General features: G+C 47.5%; 1 protein-coding gene across 2 annotated transcripts in view; it reads right to left on the bottom strand.

The window, feature by feature from the left end:
• Window positions 1-5,979: 5,979 nt before the first annotated feature.
• Window positions 5,980-17,306, bottom strand: part of Kiaa0040 (KIAA0040 ortholog) — a 42,650-nt gene continuing 31,323 nt past the window's right edge. For both annotated transcript variants that reach the window (XM_042674255.1, XM_042674256.1), the window contains exon 2: window positions 5,980-8,900. In XM_042674255.1, the coding sequence (XP_042530189.1) occupies window positions 8,497-8,790 (294 nt within the window). In that variant the 5' untranslated portion in view covers window positions 8,791-8,900 and the 3' untranslated portion in view covers window positions 5,980-8,496. The remainder of the gene's footprint in view (window positions 8,901-17,306) is intronic.

Below are 17,306 nucleotides of genomic sequence, written 5' to 3'. Positions count from 1 at the left end.
GGCAGGAAAGCCTGTGAGACTCTTATCCAATGAGCCACCAGAAAACCGGAAGTGGTGTTGTGGCTCAAGTGGTAGAGCGCTCGCCTTGAGCTGAAGAGCTGAGGGACAGCGCCCAGGACCACGACCGACAAAAGAAAAAAAAAAGTTGGATTGCTGGGCTCTCTTTCATGGCTGGGGCCTCCTGCTGGCGGGGTGCCCTTGCCTTGAGCAGCTCTAAAAGAGGGGTGATGCTGTCTGTGCTCTGAAGGACTCTGGTGACCGCAGATTGCAGCGTGCACACCCCACATCCGTTGACCCCAGCGTTTCTCCAGTGCTCCCCTGAAGGAGACTTGTGGGCAAAACTGAGTTGCCTCTTGCATTTTCTTGCTTGCTGTATGGATGCTGCCACAGGGGGAGAAGATGGCGTGGGAGACTCCCCCGGCCTTTGAAGGTCCTCCTGTGCAGGTGAGGAAGTCTGGACAACTCATTTTCCAAGCTTGTTTTATTTGCTTGCAAAGAAACCATTCCAAGCCCGAACCTCTGTGCCTGACAACATCTCCACGTGACAGCCCTGCTGCTCTCATCGGGTGGCTGAGCACGGGCCCCTGGAATGTGTTTTGGGGTGCATCTGCTTTTCAGAGAAGGCCAAATGCTTTTCTTCGAGCCAGGTTACAAACTTACAGAAAGAAAGCCTTCCCATTTAGGAAAACACAAAGCAAACAAGAGCTCAGTGAGGAGGGATAACCAGTAAGCCAGGCCCCAGAGGAGCCGGGACAGAAGTCAGACCAACATTGGGTAAAAATTGGTAGAGCATTGTGTACTCTTGTGTACGACACGTGTATACGCCGCACCATGCCAGACACGAGCAAGGGAGCGGTGAGCAAAACCAGCCCCTCTGTGTCACGGGACTGTGGGGAGACAGTATGGAATCAGCAGGGCTGTGGGAGCATTTGGGGAGGTGGGCCCTGGGGGGCGGGGAGTGACTAGTCAGGACTAGGTATGGAAGAAGGGTCACCAGACCTACCTGGGAGCCAATGCTTTTAGGAGTAAAGACAGGAGAGAGTGGCGTATGCGGAGCTTAGGGGACGGTGGGCGGGAGAGCCTGGGGGAGAAGTCTCAGGCCGCAGGTCTTGCTTTTGTCAGACCAGTTGAGTGGCTCTGAGTTGTGTGGGCTCTGATGTGTCCTCTTGCTTGATACTGCTTCCGTGGGTCGTAGGTGAGGGCTGAACACTAAGCTTTTCAAAGTGACTCGGGAGACGATAACACACAGCCAGCGGTGAAAGCCACAGCCCACACGGAAGCATTTGAACAGTGGAGGAGGGTCAGAGCGTTTACTTTGGTGCCGATCCTGGGGTTTGAACTCAGGGCCTGAGCATTGTCACTGAGCTGTTGTGTCAAGGCTAGTGCTCTCCTGCTTGAGCCATAGCTCCACTTCTGCCTTTTTTGGCAGTTAGTCAGAGATAAGAGTCTCATGGACTTTCCTTCCACAGCTAGCTTTGAGCCACAATTCTCAGAGCTCAGCCTCCCTAGTAGCTAGGATTCAAGGCGTGAGCCACCCGCTCAAGGTTTTAAAACCTTGGCATAGTATGGATCTTGGAAGCAGTCTAGTGGCAATATTGTGAATACATTCTAAAGGAGGTATTTTTATTTTTAATTACCATCTTATAATTGCATATATTTAATGGGGTAGTGTGCCATTTGATGATGGGTATGTGGTGTGTCATGATCAGATCAGGGTAATTGGCATATCCATCACCGCCGACATTTATCACATCTTTGTGTTGGGAACATTCAAAATCCTCTCTCCTAACTACTTTGAAATGCACAATTAATCATTGTCAACCATGGTTGCCCTACTGAGCTACAGCACATTAGAAATGATGACTTCTATTCAGCTGTGCCCTGCACCCATTAAACTATATCATCTCTGGGCAGATTGGAGTGGGGTTAGGGAAAGAATGGAAGTTCACACATCAGCTTAGGGGCATTTTAATAGCTTAGGAAAGATGTAATGAGTTTCTTGGCCAGTGGCAGAGATGGGGGTTCAGGGGAGGAGGACAAGAGAAGAAATCTTAAGGAGGAGTCACCAGGATCTGAGGGTGATGAGCCTTGAAGGCGGAAGTTCCCATCAGTCATTGCAGAGTAGAGTTTGGAACGGGGTGGCTTTGGCAGCAGTTCTGTGGGGCCTGGTCACAGTTTGTCTATCAAATGAGGTTCAGGGCTCTGTTTTATAGTCTAGAATTCTCAGGAATCCAAGGGTTATTACAGCTAGAAAGTACTTATGGAGGCTGGGAGAAAGACAGAGTCAAACAAATGTGATTCAAAGGAAAAGGGACCAAGTGTGGGTTGTGGAAGAAGCAAATGAAGGAACAGAACGGCCAAAGCAAAGTAACAAGTAAATGGTGAAAAGCGCCCGGCAAAATTTATTCAGTCACAAGAAAGGGTCTTCCACTAGGAAAAAAAAAGTTCAGTTCATTACCTTAAGCCCTCCACCAGGGCAGCAAAGAGAATCAGGAGAGAGTTTGTGTCAATAGCTGATGATCAGTAACCACTGAGGCCTGCCACCCAGGTCCAAGAGGCTTGCTATCCTAGGCATGGCCAGCAGGTGGCAGCATGGTCTCACCAGGAGCCTCTCAACTTCAGCACCACTTTACTTTCTTCCCTACAGGGAATTTCTGGGGGATGGGTTTTCCCACTTTTCTTCCTTCATGGGTGACATCGTCTGGTGAGTCAACTGGCAGCGTCCAGCTCAGCTTCCAGCCAGCTAGCAGTTGGTAGTTGATCAGGCAACATTGCACTACCTGGAAGAGACGTTAGGTTCCCAGGCTAGCCCATAAAAGCCCATTCTACAAAAGAGAGACTGCCTGGAATTATCAGGATAAAATTAGCAAATTAATAGTATTGTAATAGTACTTTACCTAAGAGAGGGAAATGCAATGAAAATAGATCTTTATGTTAGCGAGTAAAGTAGGTGTAATTAGAGGAGGCTAAGGTGGCAGACAGGCTTCCTGCCCACCATCTGTAAGAGCCAACTGGGGACTTAACCAGCCAGAGCAAGAGTCCTGGTTGCATTTAATAATTCTCCTACCACAAGGAGGTGCGTCTGCACAAAGGTGAAGAATCATGTCCCTCCCAGGCTTCTGTGCGCTAGGCTTCCCTTCCGTGGGTCTTGTTTTCTTCCTGTATAAGGTGGATCAATTGTGAAGATAGAAAGCATTCTTTATGTATCATAAAGCCCTCTGGAATGGAAGACAGTGGCCTGGATCTTAAATCTTTATAATCTCATTCAAAATGGTTCTCTTTTGTTATTGTTAATAGAATCTATCTCTAACCAACTTTAACGTTTATTTCCTGCAAATTGTCAACTGTATTATTATGGTTCACAAATGGACCAAAGAGAAAAAAAGTCGAGAAGATGTCCTCTTTCATTAGAGCTATTTCTGCATCTTTTGGGGAAGGGGCAGCATTTGGATTTGAACTCAGAAACTTCTGTTTCATAGGCAAGAATGTTACCCCTTGAGTCACAACACTAGCCTTGTTTCTTCTGTTATTTTTCATATACAGAAACCTTAGACTGTGATCTTCCCATTTGTCCCTCTCATGTAGCTGGGATTACAGATGTGTTCCACTATACCCACGTTTAGTTAAAGATGAGATTTAACTAACTTTTGCCTAGGCTACCCTCAAATCACAATTCTTATGATCTCCACCTCTCTAGTAGCTGGGATTCCAGTGGGTACCACCGCTTGGCTGTCTACATCATTTGACTCTATAAACTGTTGCTTTCTTTTGGAAAGTTTATTCTCTTCTGATTTCTAGGACACAATACTCATTGTGACTTTTTCCTTCTATTTCTTCTTAATAACACCTGCCACTTATTGAGCACTTTTTATTGTTTGAGATGGGGGGGGGAGTGTCCCAAGAATATTTTTTTTCCCTCAGCGTGGCCTCAAATAACGATTCTCTGATCCTTACTTCCTGTGTAGCTAGGATTATAGGCATGAACCGCAGTGCCCGACCAGTGTGCTGCCATTCTTAAATCAAATGTCACGTTGTGCAATTGTCCACAAAGGTATTTGGAGGGAAAAAACAAACCCTTTAGCCTGTGACAGATGAGAGAGCCGGTGAGGAATCCTTTGGGCTGCTATGTGGGTCCAAGGACAAGGGCCCGGTGTGGAAATGCTCTGGTGAGTGTGGGCTGGGTCTGGGTAGCGGGGATGATGACATTTGGCTCTGGCTTCTGTCAGGTGTGGGGCAGCTGCTGCCTTCCCAGGTGGTTTCTGGGCTCCATCCTTCCCTGCAATGGAAAGTTCTAGAATATTCTGGAGGAATGGATAGGACACTGAATGGAGCCTGTGTTTCCTGGTTGCCTTGAGCATATGAATCCAGGAATCAGCCAGCACTATAGTAATAGCCTGCCTTGGGGGAAGACAGGGCCAAATGTGAACCTATGGCGCGGGCCTTCCCTTCTAATCCCTCGTTAAAATAGCCAGCATAGTGTCTGACCGCTTTCCTCAGAAGATTATACACCTGTCTGTCCAGGAGGGGAGGTGGTGACTACTAAGCACTTGCAATATGACGGGTGTAACTGTAAAACTATTCAATTTTAGTGAATTTAAACAGCCACATGTGGCTAACAGCACCATCTTGGACAACGTAGATAGAGAACCTTTCTGTCCTTTTGGAGCTGTAATAGCATGCTTAGCATCAGCAGGAGAGAAATCAGGAGTGATGTCTGAATCATTTCATTTCCCAACCAAGGCGAAACGGTGGCTGACTTCATCAAAGGTGCACATTTATACATAGGTACACACACACACACACACACAAACACACACACACATGCACACGCATACGCACACACGCACACACACACACACACACACACACACACACACACACACACACACACATACACACCCCGTATGCCTGGGATTACTATAGATTCTCGCTCCCTCCCTCCTCAGCGTATCACCCCAGAGCTCTGATTTTGCACAGGTGTTTGCTCTTCCCGTTTTCCATAAGAAGACCTTCACTGGCCTCATTGGGCGGATTATCAGTGTGTTTTCCTGCCGTGGGATCCTCTAAGGATTTCAGGCTCTGGGGTGGCTTTGCCCTGAGAAAACCGCGTCCCTGGTCCTCTGCTCGCTGACCCTGCCAGGAGGAACTGCAGTGCTGGGGCAGGGCTGGGCCTCCGTGTTGGGGAGGGAGAGTCCCTGCTGAGGGGTGACTGGCCCAGTCACCCCGAATGCGAAGGCACTAACTGACAGTCAGGGGTCCAGACACAGTCTTTCATTTTCAAAAGGTTTATTTAAATACCTTGTTCTTGTATGTATGTCTCTGAATTTTCAGAAAAAAATACTGACAAATACTATTCAACTTGGATCGCGTATATATTATTCTTGAAAAAGAGACGGCCCTTTCTGTTCTTTGGTTTCTCCTTCCAAGAAATGAAAACAAGGAGGACCCATTAAGCAACGGAGAGGAACACTTGCTCTGGCTGGGTCTGAAGGTGACAGGTCGACCAGATATCCAGGCGGGGGCAACCTCTTCTCTTGGACCTGTGTGGTCCAGGAGGCCCTTCTTTACAATACCTCTTTTCTTGTACCCCATTAACTAAGAGGAAACGCGTCTGGAGAGGACGATGGAATAAAGTGGGAGGGAAAGAGGAAGGCCCTCTTTTTTTTTTTTTTATTGTGAAAATACTGTACAGGGGGTTACAATTGCATGGGCAAGGTAATGAGTACATTTCTTATCAAGCATTGTTGCCTCCTCCTTTGTTTCCCCTTCCCATCCCTTCCCATCTCTACCGCCCCTCCCTCCACCCCACCCCATGCCAAAGTTGTAAAATTCGTTTTCCGACATAACGTCTTGTACATCTCATTGGTGCAATGGGTCCACCTGTATCCCTATTTAAACAATTTGTTCTTTTTCCTTCCCCTCCCCAAATTATACCAACATCAAATACAGTGCAAACAGGGGTTATACTGTGGGGGAGGGACATACAAAGCAACAACAAAAAAATCATCTTATAAATATGTTAGAAACAATAGCAAGCAAGAAAAAAACATTTGAGAAAGATAAGGAAAGAGGAAGGCCCTCTTTTACCTCTAACTCTGCACTCCCATTACCCTGCCACAGGGTGAGAGACCAGCCCATGCCCCAACCAGGCTAACACTCCAGGAAAGCTGCCCAGGAGACCCAGCTGGGAAATGGAGTCCCCCTGGGATCGGTTCTTCTGGATCCCAGGCTATGAGAGCAACTGAGAAGTTGCTGGGGATTTTCTCCCTGGAGCTGGCACACGTCCACTCAGTGAGGGGACAGGAGGAACGCTCTGCCTGAAGACAGAGGCCTTGTCACGGCAATGACAGCTGATGGCGGTCTTAATTCAAGCCAGCAGCCAGTTGCCATGGAAACCATGTCACTCGAATGGTCCCTGATCCAGAAGATCCACCCTCTCGGATCACAATTGACATTCTACCCTGTTATCAGCCTCTGCATCTTTCCAAAGCCATCCATTTTGGGGTGGGAGTTGGGCAGGGGTGGGGAGGTGGGGGACTCCTGGTGGTGGATAGAAAGGGAGGCGCATCCTGGTGAGGAGGCCTGAGATGTGGGGTGATGGCTGATCATCCCGTGACAAACAGGGGACAGCCAGATGCCCCACAAGCAGCACTCTAAGTAACAAGGAAGTGCAGCATTAGGGCTTCTTTCTCTGGCCAAGGGGTTTATGGGTAGAGCGCCCGAGTACCTTAGGGGTTTAGGAAATGTAGGGTGAGATTGTGACTGACACTAAAATACCTATTGGCTAAATTATGATTCATATGGTATCTGTTAGAAGACCTTGATGCGAAAGTCACCACCAAACACTTCCCACTTCCAAGGGCCTGGAGAGTCAGATGGCAAGGAGAGTACCTCCTAACATGAATTTAAGTTTTTTTGCTACTGTAAATATCATAGTTTTTAGCCATGTTATTAATGAGACAGTGATTTGTCTAGAACAGCTTCCACGGGAAACTATTTCAAGAGAGCTCCCCAGCAGATCTGAAAGCCAACTGTTAGAAACAACTCACTTCCAAGCTGGGAATTACCCATCTTCCTAACATGGCCACACTATGCCCAGAATGCCCAGCAGACCATCATGGAAGTGGATTAACTTGGTCTGGTGTGGAAAAGCTCTCCTCAGCTCAATGCAGAACTTGTTTACCTGGCCTCACACACTTCAGGGAACAGGTATCAACTCAACCCTGGTCTTAATAACTAGTTTCATCTGCTGCAGCAATTGGTGGTGGTGAGAGGGGTCTCTTGGGGGAGTATGACACCTTTACCCTTAACGTTATCCTATTTCCAATAGCAACCACAGTTTTAAGTACCTACTGTGTGACACTTGCCTGAGCTTGAAAACTGTAGTAAATGTTTTTTATAGCTTCCTCCTTTTACTTAAACTAATTCTTTTGCATCCCACCTGCAACATACCATGAACCATTACCACCTGATGGGAATTATTTCCACTGTGCCTTCTTTGAGACTCTCCTGGTGATTATCTTAATTCCTTCTCGACTGAAAAACCTTTGGTTACACGGAAGAACCTTAGCTCAGGTACAGCCTTCCTTGCTCTGTCAATCTGTGCCTGCACTGCAGAGGTACACCACTGTGCCTCACTGAAACGGATGGATGGGATTCCACAGATAGTTTTTTTTTTTTTTTTTTTTTTTTAGCAGTCACTGCTGTTTGCTCATGCTTGAAAAAGGACATCTTGTTGAGTGGTTAGGAGATAGCATCCCAGATTGATCTCAGACCCATTAAGCACCTGTCGGTGGTAATGAGAACCTTGTCATGAGCTGCAAGCCAAGAGCTGCCAATGAATTTCCATCTATCTTATTTTAAACTTCTAGGCACAGGTAAGAGGTCAGAAACACAGGAATTTGGTGTGTTTGATTCAATATATACCAGAGTAGGGGTGCTATGGATTTCTGGAATGTCTAAACATGTTTCCAGTAAAAGGTAGGTATAGGAACAAAACAGCACACCTGTGCATCCAGAGTAGCATTTGGTATAGACAGTGCATGCGGGCCTTGCTTGGTTGCAGAATTGGGTCTCTGTGGCTAGATCTGGCCGTGCCTTCTCATTTCTGCAAGTGTGTTCAACATACCGCGTTGCTTCAAGTATATATTCAGTGGCCATTTGATGACCCTGCCCACGTGCCTGTTGTCTGAATTTGCAGATGTGTGATTGGGAAGGTGTGCATACTTGGTAGTCCTATAAGGTATATGGGTCGGTATTCTTTGTGCTTTTGTGCATGGAGTAGGCAAGAGAAAAGTGCAAGGCATGCCTGGATTTGTAGCAGAGCATTGCTACTGGGTGCGTAGCTGCTGAGACAGTGCAAGAACTGGCCATGTGCCTCTGTCTCTCCATTGGGACCCTCAAGTATGAGATTGGTTCTTTGGATGAGTAGTCAGTGGGTGGAAGTCTGTCACTTCTGGCGTTCCTTCTCTTGTCTCTGGGACACTTCGTGCTTCATTAGACAGGCAGCGATGGCCTCTTCTCCATCTGAAGAAGCTTGGGCTGAGCGGAGATCCAGAGGTCTTCCTCATCTTTCTTCTTCTTTTTCTTCTTTTTGTTTCGCTCTGGCTGTTGACTACTCTTGCCTGGCCGGCTCCAGCAGCAGTGACAACAGATGAAGAGGAGGGTGAGGATCACCAGGAGTGGCAGTCCCAGGAGCACTGCCAGGCAGATGGTGTTGAAGATTCCCTCTTGGTGTTTGATCAGGATGGTGTCCCAGATAGCGCTGAAGAAGAAGCTGATTTTCTCCATGGTGCTTGTGGGGCCAGAGGATTCTCAGCTCTCCAGCAAGTCCTGTCATCTTCACCACTTAGAATGTATTCCTCTTTCTGTTTTGGATTTGGGCATGCTACCGACGGCACCTAAAGAGATTAAAACAGACATTTCAAGAACATTGGAGAGGGGCTAGTCTAGAATTTTCATAACACCACAGGTGTTATGCTTAGGAAGGGGAAGGGATGGAAGATTTCCACAGGGTTTGCTGAAGTCATACTGAGACTCAATCAACAAAATAAATGAATGCATTTAATCAATACGTGGTAACTAGTTCTAACTCTGTACACACACAGTGTTGGGTTTAAGACATAAGAATTAATATTGTATCAGGTCTGGCACATAGTAGGTGATCAGCAGTTGTTAGATGAGTGAGTCAGTGTGTGTACGTCCAGCATTCTGGTTAGCAGTTGGTTTCCTATACCCTGTACCTGCCCAAGTGGCACTTGTCAATCCTTTATCTGCTGAAGCTTACCTGATAGGTTTTGAACACACACTCCCCATGGAAGAGATCTATGAACATAGCTTGTTCAACACTAACCAATGCTCAGGTTGAGGGCCCGGTGAAAGGTCTCTGTCTCACAGCTGACGGCAGGTTAACGTAAGGGATTACCAGTTTTTGTTGTATCTCATCCTGTTCTTCCTTGTGTCCCACTGGCTCTCCTCCCTCTTCCGCATCGTCTCTCCTGGCACCCCAATTCTGTGCCTAATTCTCTCTGCTTTCTACTTCTTCCCTTTCCTCTGTTCTCTTTGTCTTTGGCAAACACTCCCAGATCTTTCCCTTTCCTCTCAGGGAAAGGAGCCTTGAAACGACTTTGAACCCAGCATGCGTGGGAGCGCATTCTGCGCTTCGTGTGCCGCGAGGCCCAGTTACTTGTTCTGGTACTAAGCAGTTCTGATTCACTGCTCGGCCTCTCCACATGCATTCTTCCACCCAAATATCCATGCTTTGTAGGCTGAAGACATTAGAGATCATCCTGACCAACTCTCTCGCAGAAAGATGACCAAGTTGAGGTCAAAAGGGCGGGAGTGACGAGGCCTTAGTGAGCAACTAGATTTCTGTGTCAAGGGTGCATCGCTCTTCCAGAGACATTGGACAAGCGGAGGAACTAAGGGTGATAAGGATGGTAGTTTATGGAATATTCTATTTGATATTTTGCTAATCATCTTCATCTATTTTTTGTCTTCAAATGGGATCTCATGATATTGTCCAGGGCGGGCTTGAACTCATGTTCCTCCAGCCTCAGCCTCCTGAGTGTCTAGAGGAATTTTATCCTTTCTAATAAAATAACAGGATGGACAGAAACACCAGGGGACTCTGGGTCCAGAATTCAGGTTGATTCAGGCTTGATTCTGTCCCTTGTACTTGAGCATAATGGTGAAGCCCTGCTGGGGGTATGTTATACATGGTACCCCAGGGGTGGCCCTTGGAGATTTAAATCTTTGAATAATATGTTGTAGACAGGTCTTATCCATGTTGGCTGGCATGAGCGCCCCAACTCCACTGGCAATATTTACATTGTATACATGGGTAATGACTAATGTGCCCTGTGCCCCCTAGAGGCTGAAAGCATAGAAGAAGTAATCTGAGCTACCTTTCATTAAGCACTTCTATGCCAGGCACGGCGCTAGGCACTTTAAACCTACTAACTCCTTGAATGTGCATGACAACATTATGGAGTGGGTCCTGTTATCTCTCCCCTCCCCCCCCCCCCCCTGCCCCACACACAGACCACAGGACTTTTGGCAGTGCTGGCCTGGCTCTTCCTGGGGAGTTTGGCTCCAGACTTCTAAGGAGCGAGCATTTTACAGGTATTGCTCGTCCTCCTCCTCAGCATGGAATGAACTCATTTGGCAAGCAGCTGAGGGGTTCTGAATCTCACAATCCTTGGCTATTCCCCAGGCTGACTTAAACGTTTATCCCAGGTTATTGTGGGGAGGTCTGCAAAGAGATTTGTTTCCCACTGTTAAGACACTTCCCAAATGGATAAAGAAGCGGAAAGGAAAATCTGGGTCTGAATACTATGTTATGGTGGGCCCCAGTCATACCAACACACAGGAATCATTAAGATTCTTCAAGACAGTGGAGCGTACATGAGGGGTTAAGCCCGCCTTGGAACAAGCCCACCAAGCATCTTGTGGAGGCAGCCGATAGTCAGTTCCTGATTCATAGTCAGTAGTATGGTTACATAAAGAGGCCATTTCTTCCCCTGGTCTTCCAACACAAGTACCTGAGCTGGTGATTCGAGTTAAGGTGAGTCCCACCTTCGACTTCCACCTGCAAGACTCATTCTTATTTGCTTGGGAAACAGTGTCAGAGACAGCAATACCTTCATAATAAGGTGGAGCAACATCATAGCAAAGCCAGCAAGAGTTGGTCAGGTTAGGCTGAGTGTGGTTTAAGATCATATAGGATTTCTGCATTAAATTTACTAAGGGATTCTGATTATGAGGTAAAGAAGCTAAAGTATACGTGGGTGGTGGCTTGGACCCGGGGCCAGGGTGAAATTAAGAGAGGGTCCCTGAGTTCTGGCTGAGGTAGGCCCAGGGTTGGCTTAACAGAAGGCATGGTCATGGGTGGTATGCTTAGTACCGGGTTAGGTCCTACTGATCTGGAAATGGGGGCCACCAACAACCTTGCTTGCAGTAGGGCCTGGTATCCTCCTTTGTATATTTTGAAACCCCATCCTGTGCCGTGTGTTGAAATCCACCTGGTATACTCCTTGCCTCTGTCTGTGAAGGACATCTCTACAAGGGAGCAAGGAGGTTCACCCTTTTGGTAGCAGGTATTACCTATTGTTACTAGGTACGAATGGGTCAAAGCTAGCTACTTCCTTTTCTTTAGAGCTGGAGGCCCACCTGTGTGGCCCATTGTTGGAGGTCTCAGCCCCATTGTTTACAGAAATACCAGGCTATGCCCCGCATTCCTGCCGGCTCAGCTTTTCTCTAGGTCCTGGGCAGACATAAAATCCCCTCACCCTCACTCAGTATCTGTCCTTGCCTCCAGAATTCCCTAACATTTTACCTAAATCAAAATATAGGTTAGGAAACCATACTCCTAGGGGGGATTCCTTTTGAGTCGAATTAATATCACTTCCATAGTTTCTCCATCCAACGATTACCAGGTCAACAAATAGGGAACGTGGGGGTTATTCAATGTAGCCAGAGAAAAAGGCAATAAGGAGGTTATGATGACAATTACAATATTTAGTCTAACATTCTTTTCTTGAGGCGAAGGTGAAGTGGCTGGGTTGGATGCTTGGAGACCTCCCATGTTTCACCATGGTAGTCTTCATCCAGGGCAAAGGGGTCAGCTGGTCTGGTGTGGGAGTAATGGACCAAGGTGGCGATGCCATCCACCTTGAGGGCGGTGGGTGTAGTCAGTAGCACCACGTAGGGTCCCTACCACCGTGGTTCCAAGGATTTCGGGTTATACCTCCGGATGAATACCCAGTCCCCTGGTCTGAAGAAATGTGGGGTAGGGACAGAAGCAGAGTCATATAGAGCTTTAAGTTGGGGCCACACATTCTTATGCACAAGCTGTAAATAGTCAAGCTTACACAGAAATTCAGCATCATCCAAATCAGCAAGCAATTCAGTCTGAGGGCTAGGGATGATGGGCGGGGGGCGCCCGTACATTATTTCAAAAGGAGTAAAGCCAAGCCGATAGGGAGAATTTCTTACTCTAAACAGAGCAAAAGGAAGGAGCAATACCCAGTCTGTGCCAGTCTCTAAGGTCAATTTAGTTAAGGTCTCTTTTAGAGTCTGATTCATTCTTTCTACCTGCCCTGAACTCTGGGGTCTATAAGCACAGTGCAATTTCCAATCCGTCCCCAGTGCCGCGGCTATTCCCAGACTTTCTTTTGAGACGAAGGCCTGTCTGTTGTCCGACCCAGTAGTGGATGGGAAGCCATACCTAGGTAGGATTTCTTCCAGGATTTTCTTAGCCACGACGTTTGCGGTCTCATGCTTTGTTGGGTAGGCCTCAACCCATCCTGAAAAGGTGTCTACAAAAACTAGCGAATATTTGTATCCAAATTTTCCAGGTTTAATTTCTGTGAAGTCTACTTCCCAATACACACCTGGCCTGTCCCCGTGGAGGTGAGCTCCTTTTGTAACCGGCTGATTGGGGGCATTGGTGAGCTGACAGGCCTTACAATTTTTAACAATGTCCTCAATAAGTTGATTTCCTTGTCTAATTTTCACTTTTGCATTTTGGAGCAAGTCCTGCATTCTTCGGGTTCCCAGGTAAGAGCCCCGATGGATTCTCTTAAGAATCCCCTTACCCAGCCCTTGCGGCAAGGTAAGTTTCCCCTTACAAGTTCTCCACCAGTCTTTGTTTTCTTCTCTGTCCAAGGGTTTGTGGGCCATGGGAATTTTCTTTATCCACTCCAACTCTTCTTGGGAATACTGAGGCACAGAAGGCAAAGCTCGTGGCCCTGGGTCTACTAAGTCAATACTTCAGTTCTGAGCTGGAGGGCCGCTTCCTTGTTGGCCAGATTCTTCCCTCTAGTTACTGAATCAACTTCCTTTTGATGACCAGGACAGTGCCTGATGGCGATTTTTGCTGGTTTCCATAGGGCCTGGATAAGACTTAAAATCTCCTGTTTATTTTTAATGGCCTTTCCTTCAGCCGTCAGTAGCCTCCTCTCTTGGTAGATGGCTCCGTGGACATGCACGTTGGTAAAGGGTACCAGCTGTTTGTATAGAGAGTTAGTCTCTTTCCTTTTCCCATCTGTAGGGCTTTTGTTAGTGCCACTAGTTCTGCTCTTTGTGCAGATGTTCCCTGGGGGAGTGCTACACTATCTCAGTGTTCGTGGTGACCACCGAGCCCGCGTATCTTTTTCCATCTTGAATGAAGCTGCTGCCATCGGTGAACCAGGTATGCTCGGCATGTGATAGCGGCGAGTCCAGCAAGTCTGGCCTGAGGCTATGTGCTTGGGCCAGGATCTGCTCACAGTCATGCAGGGGCCCTTCCAGATCCGGATCCGGCAGCAGAGTAGCTGGGTTTAATGCTGTAGGTACGCAAAAGCTGATCGGCGCGGGGTTAAGTAACAAGGTCTGGTAATGGACCATGAGGGCATTGCTCATCCACTGGTTGGGCGGTTGTCTTAGCACCCCCTCTAGAGCGTATGGGGTGGCTACAGTCAGGTTTTGTCCCAGAGTCAATTTATCAGCATCTTTTACTGAGAGCTGCTGCGGCTATTATTCTTAGGCACGGAGGCCACCCAGCGGCAACAGGGTCTAATTTCTTTGACAAATAAGCAACTGGTCGCTTCCAAGGTCCAATTGGCTGGGTGAACACTCCCTTTGCTATTCCTTTACTTTCAGCCTCGAATATTGTGAATGGCTGGTTCACGTCAGGTAAGCTCAAGGCAGGGGCCTCCAAAAGGCTTTTCTTGATTGCCTCAAAGGCTTTTTGCATCTCTCAGTCCAATGAAACTCTGGGAGATTTTTGGTGGCTTCATATAGAGGCTTGGCCATCTCAGCGAACCCAGGTATCCGCAGCCGGCAAAAGCCTGCTGTTCCCAGGAACTCTCTGACTTGTCTGGCTGACTTAGGCACAGGGATTTTTAGCACAGTTTCTTTGCGTGCATCCGTCAGCCAGCGCTTGCCCTCCTTTAGTATGAAGCCCAGGTAGATGACTTCAGGTTTATAGATTTGTGCCTTTTTAGCGGAGGCCCTATAGCCCAGGTTGCCAAGAGTCTTTAAGAGCTTAGCCGTTCCCTTTACACAGCTATTTTGGTCTGGAGCTGCTATTAACAAGTCATCCACATATTGCAATAGACTTATTTCAGGATTTTTAGAGCGGTACTCACTCAGGTCTTAATGTAGCACCTCGTCAAAGATGGTAGGTAAGTTCTTGAATCCTTGAGGCAGCCTGGTCCAGGTCAATTGACTGCTTATCCTGATTTCAGGATCGTGCCAAGTGAATGCAAAGTAGCTTTGGCTCTGTGGGGCTAAGGGCAGGCTAAAGAAGGCATCCTTTAGATCCAACACAGTATACCACACATGGCCCGGTGACAGGGAGCTCAGCAGGGTATACGGGTTTGGGACTGTTGGGTGAATGTCCATTACTCTCTTGTTGACTTCTCTCAAGTCTTGCACTGGTCTATAATCATTTGAATTTGGCTTTCTGACAGGCAACAGTTGAGTATTCCAGGCTGACTGGATGGGCTTCAGGATTCCTAAATCTAACAATTTTCTTTGCTTCTAGTGACATAGGGTACTGGCGAACTTTTACTGGGTCGGCCCCAGCTTTGAGTTCCACGAACATTGGGGAACGATGTTTTGCCAGTCCCATTCCCCCAGTTTCTGCCCATGCTTGGGGAAATGCCTGTAGCCACTCATTTTCTGGAGACACAGGCTTGGGGTGCTGGTATAGCCTATATTCCTCTTCTAGCTTACTAGTTATCAGTAAACGGGTTTTCCTCTTGAGTCTGTCACAGAAGCCTCACTGTGAACTGTATCTGAGCTTGCATTTTGTTGTTGCCCAAGCAATGGATAGGGGCAGTCAGGAATGACTAAAAATGAGTGGGTTACCAGCCCACTCCCAAGTCCACTGTTCTTCGGGTAGTCCATTTATAGGGTTTGGTGCCAGTCGCACCTTGTACCCATGTTGTTTTAGTGGACATTGGCCCTCTCAGGAGTAGCAATACTGAATTTTCTGCGCCCGTGTCTACCATGAATGTGACCGGATTCCCCTCCACTTTCGATGTTACCCTAGGCTCAGGGAGGGGTTCGGAGCCCCCACTCCCTCAGTCACTGTCCTCAGACAACTCTAAGGCTGACAACACTCTTGATCCTAGTTTCTGTTCTTTCTCCTTTTTCCTGGCTATTTCTGGGCAATTCTTGATCCAATGCCCCTCCTCCTTGCAATAGGCACACTGATTTTTCCCCACTCTTAATTGGGGTTTGGGCCTCTGCTCTTTACTTGGAGAGGAGACTGACTAAACTCTCCTGCTTGCACGGAGGTCAGGATTTTCCTGAGGTCCTTCTTGTGTTGTTCCAGAATTCTAGCCAAACTCTTTTCCTTGGCTCTGTCTCTCTTTTCACGCTCAATTTCACGTTCTCTGTCGTTCCTTTCCTGTCTTTGTCCTTCTGTTTCTCTCTTATTGTAAACCTTTTCCGCCGCAGCTACTATATCCCTAACAGATTTTTCACCAAGTCTGTCTAGAGCCTGCAACTTTCGCTTTATGTCCAGTGCAGCCTGATTTATGTAGGCAAATATAATCATCTGAGCAGACTCCTGGGTCTCAAGATCATACGGGGTATATTAACTAAAGGCTTCCATGAACAGCTCAAGATATGCTGCTGGGCTTTCACTTTCTCCCTGTCTAACATCATAAACTTTGGCCATATTGGAAGGTTGGCAAACCGCCACCTTGAGACCTGCCAACAGAGCCTGGTGATAGACAATGAGCCGCTCCCTACTTTCAGCCATATTGTAGACCCATGTTGGTTGGGTCTTGGGAAAATAGGCAGCAATCAAGGCAGGATCCATGATGGGTGCTCTGGTGGGGTAGGGACAAGTCTCCAGGCTGCTTCCCGGATTCGATCTCTCTTCTCAGTGGTGAAAAGGACCTGCAAGAGCTTACTACAATCATCCCAAGTGGGCTGGTGGGTAAAAATAGTTTCAAACAAGCGAATTAAATCCTGGGGTCTCTCAGAAAAGGGGGCATTTTGGGTACACCAATTGTAAAGATCACTAGTAGCAAATGACCAGTATCAGAACTGTTGTTGACCATCTGCATCCTTAGGACCTATAGGGCGAAGAGGAAGGGCAACAGAATTACGAGGAGGTGTAATTTCTCGGCACTGGCAAGTTGACTGGGTGGGACCCTCCGGAGCGGAGGGCACAGCTACAGCTGGAACAGCTTCCTCAGAGTACTCCTCTTGTACATTGGGTAGAGTTAACTGGGGTGGGGAGTATGGAGGGGGAAACAGTTCCTCCTCCATGCTTCCTCCCTGGAGGACAGGCAGATACAACTTATTCTTTTCCTTCTTGGTTTCTCTCTGGTCTTCTTTCTCTTTACCCTGTGTCTTTTGAACGAATACTGGGGTAGGGGAAGGAGTGGAGGAGGGAGTTGGTGGTAAGAAAGGCCTAACCCAAGCTGGAGTGTCCCTGTCAATGAGGTCCCTCCAGGTGACTATATAAGGAACCTGGTCTGGGTGGCCATAAACGGGGGAGTGGATTAGGCGTTGTAAAGTTCTGATCTTACCTATGTCAAAGCTCCCCTCGGGTGGCCAATTAGCTTCCCCAAAGGTGGGCCATTCTGACTTGCACAAGATGACACACTTTTCCTTCTTAATGGCCACACTCTGGTTCCAAGCTACCTCTTTAACCTCCTTCCAGTGAGCTAGGGTTAAGTCTAGGGGGCTGATGGGGCATTGCCCATGGCTTTCAGTCTCATCAGTCATTCAGTCCACAAAATAACAAGAGGTAAAACAATTCCAATAAAACAGAAAAGGCAATATACACAGGTCTGATATTT

This window comes from Dipodomys spectabilis, unplaced genomic scaffold, assembly GCF_019054845.1.
Source record: "Dipodomys spectabilis isolate Male_0828 unplaced genomic scaffold, ASM1905484v1 ptg000019l, whole genome shotgun sequence".
In the NCBI taxonomy this organism is placed as follows: Eukaryota; Metazoa; Chordata; class Mammalia; order Rodentia; family Heteromyidae; genus Dipodomys; species Dipodomys spectabilis.
This window is presented reverse-complemented; position numbering and strand designations above follow the sequence as displayed.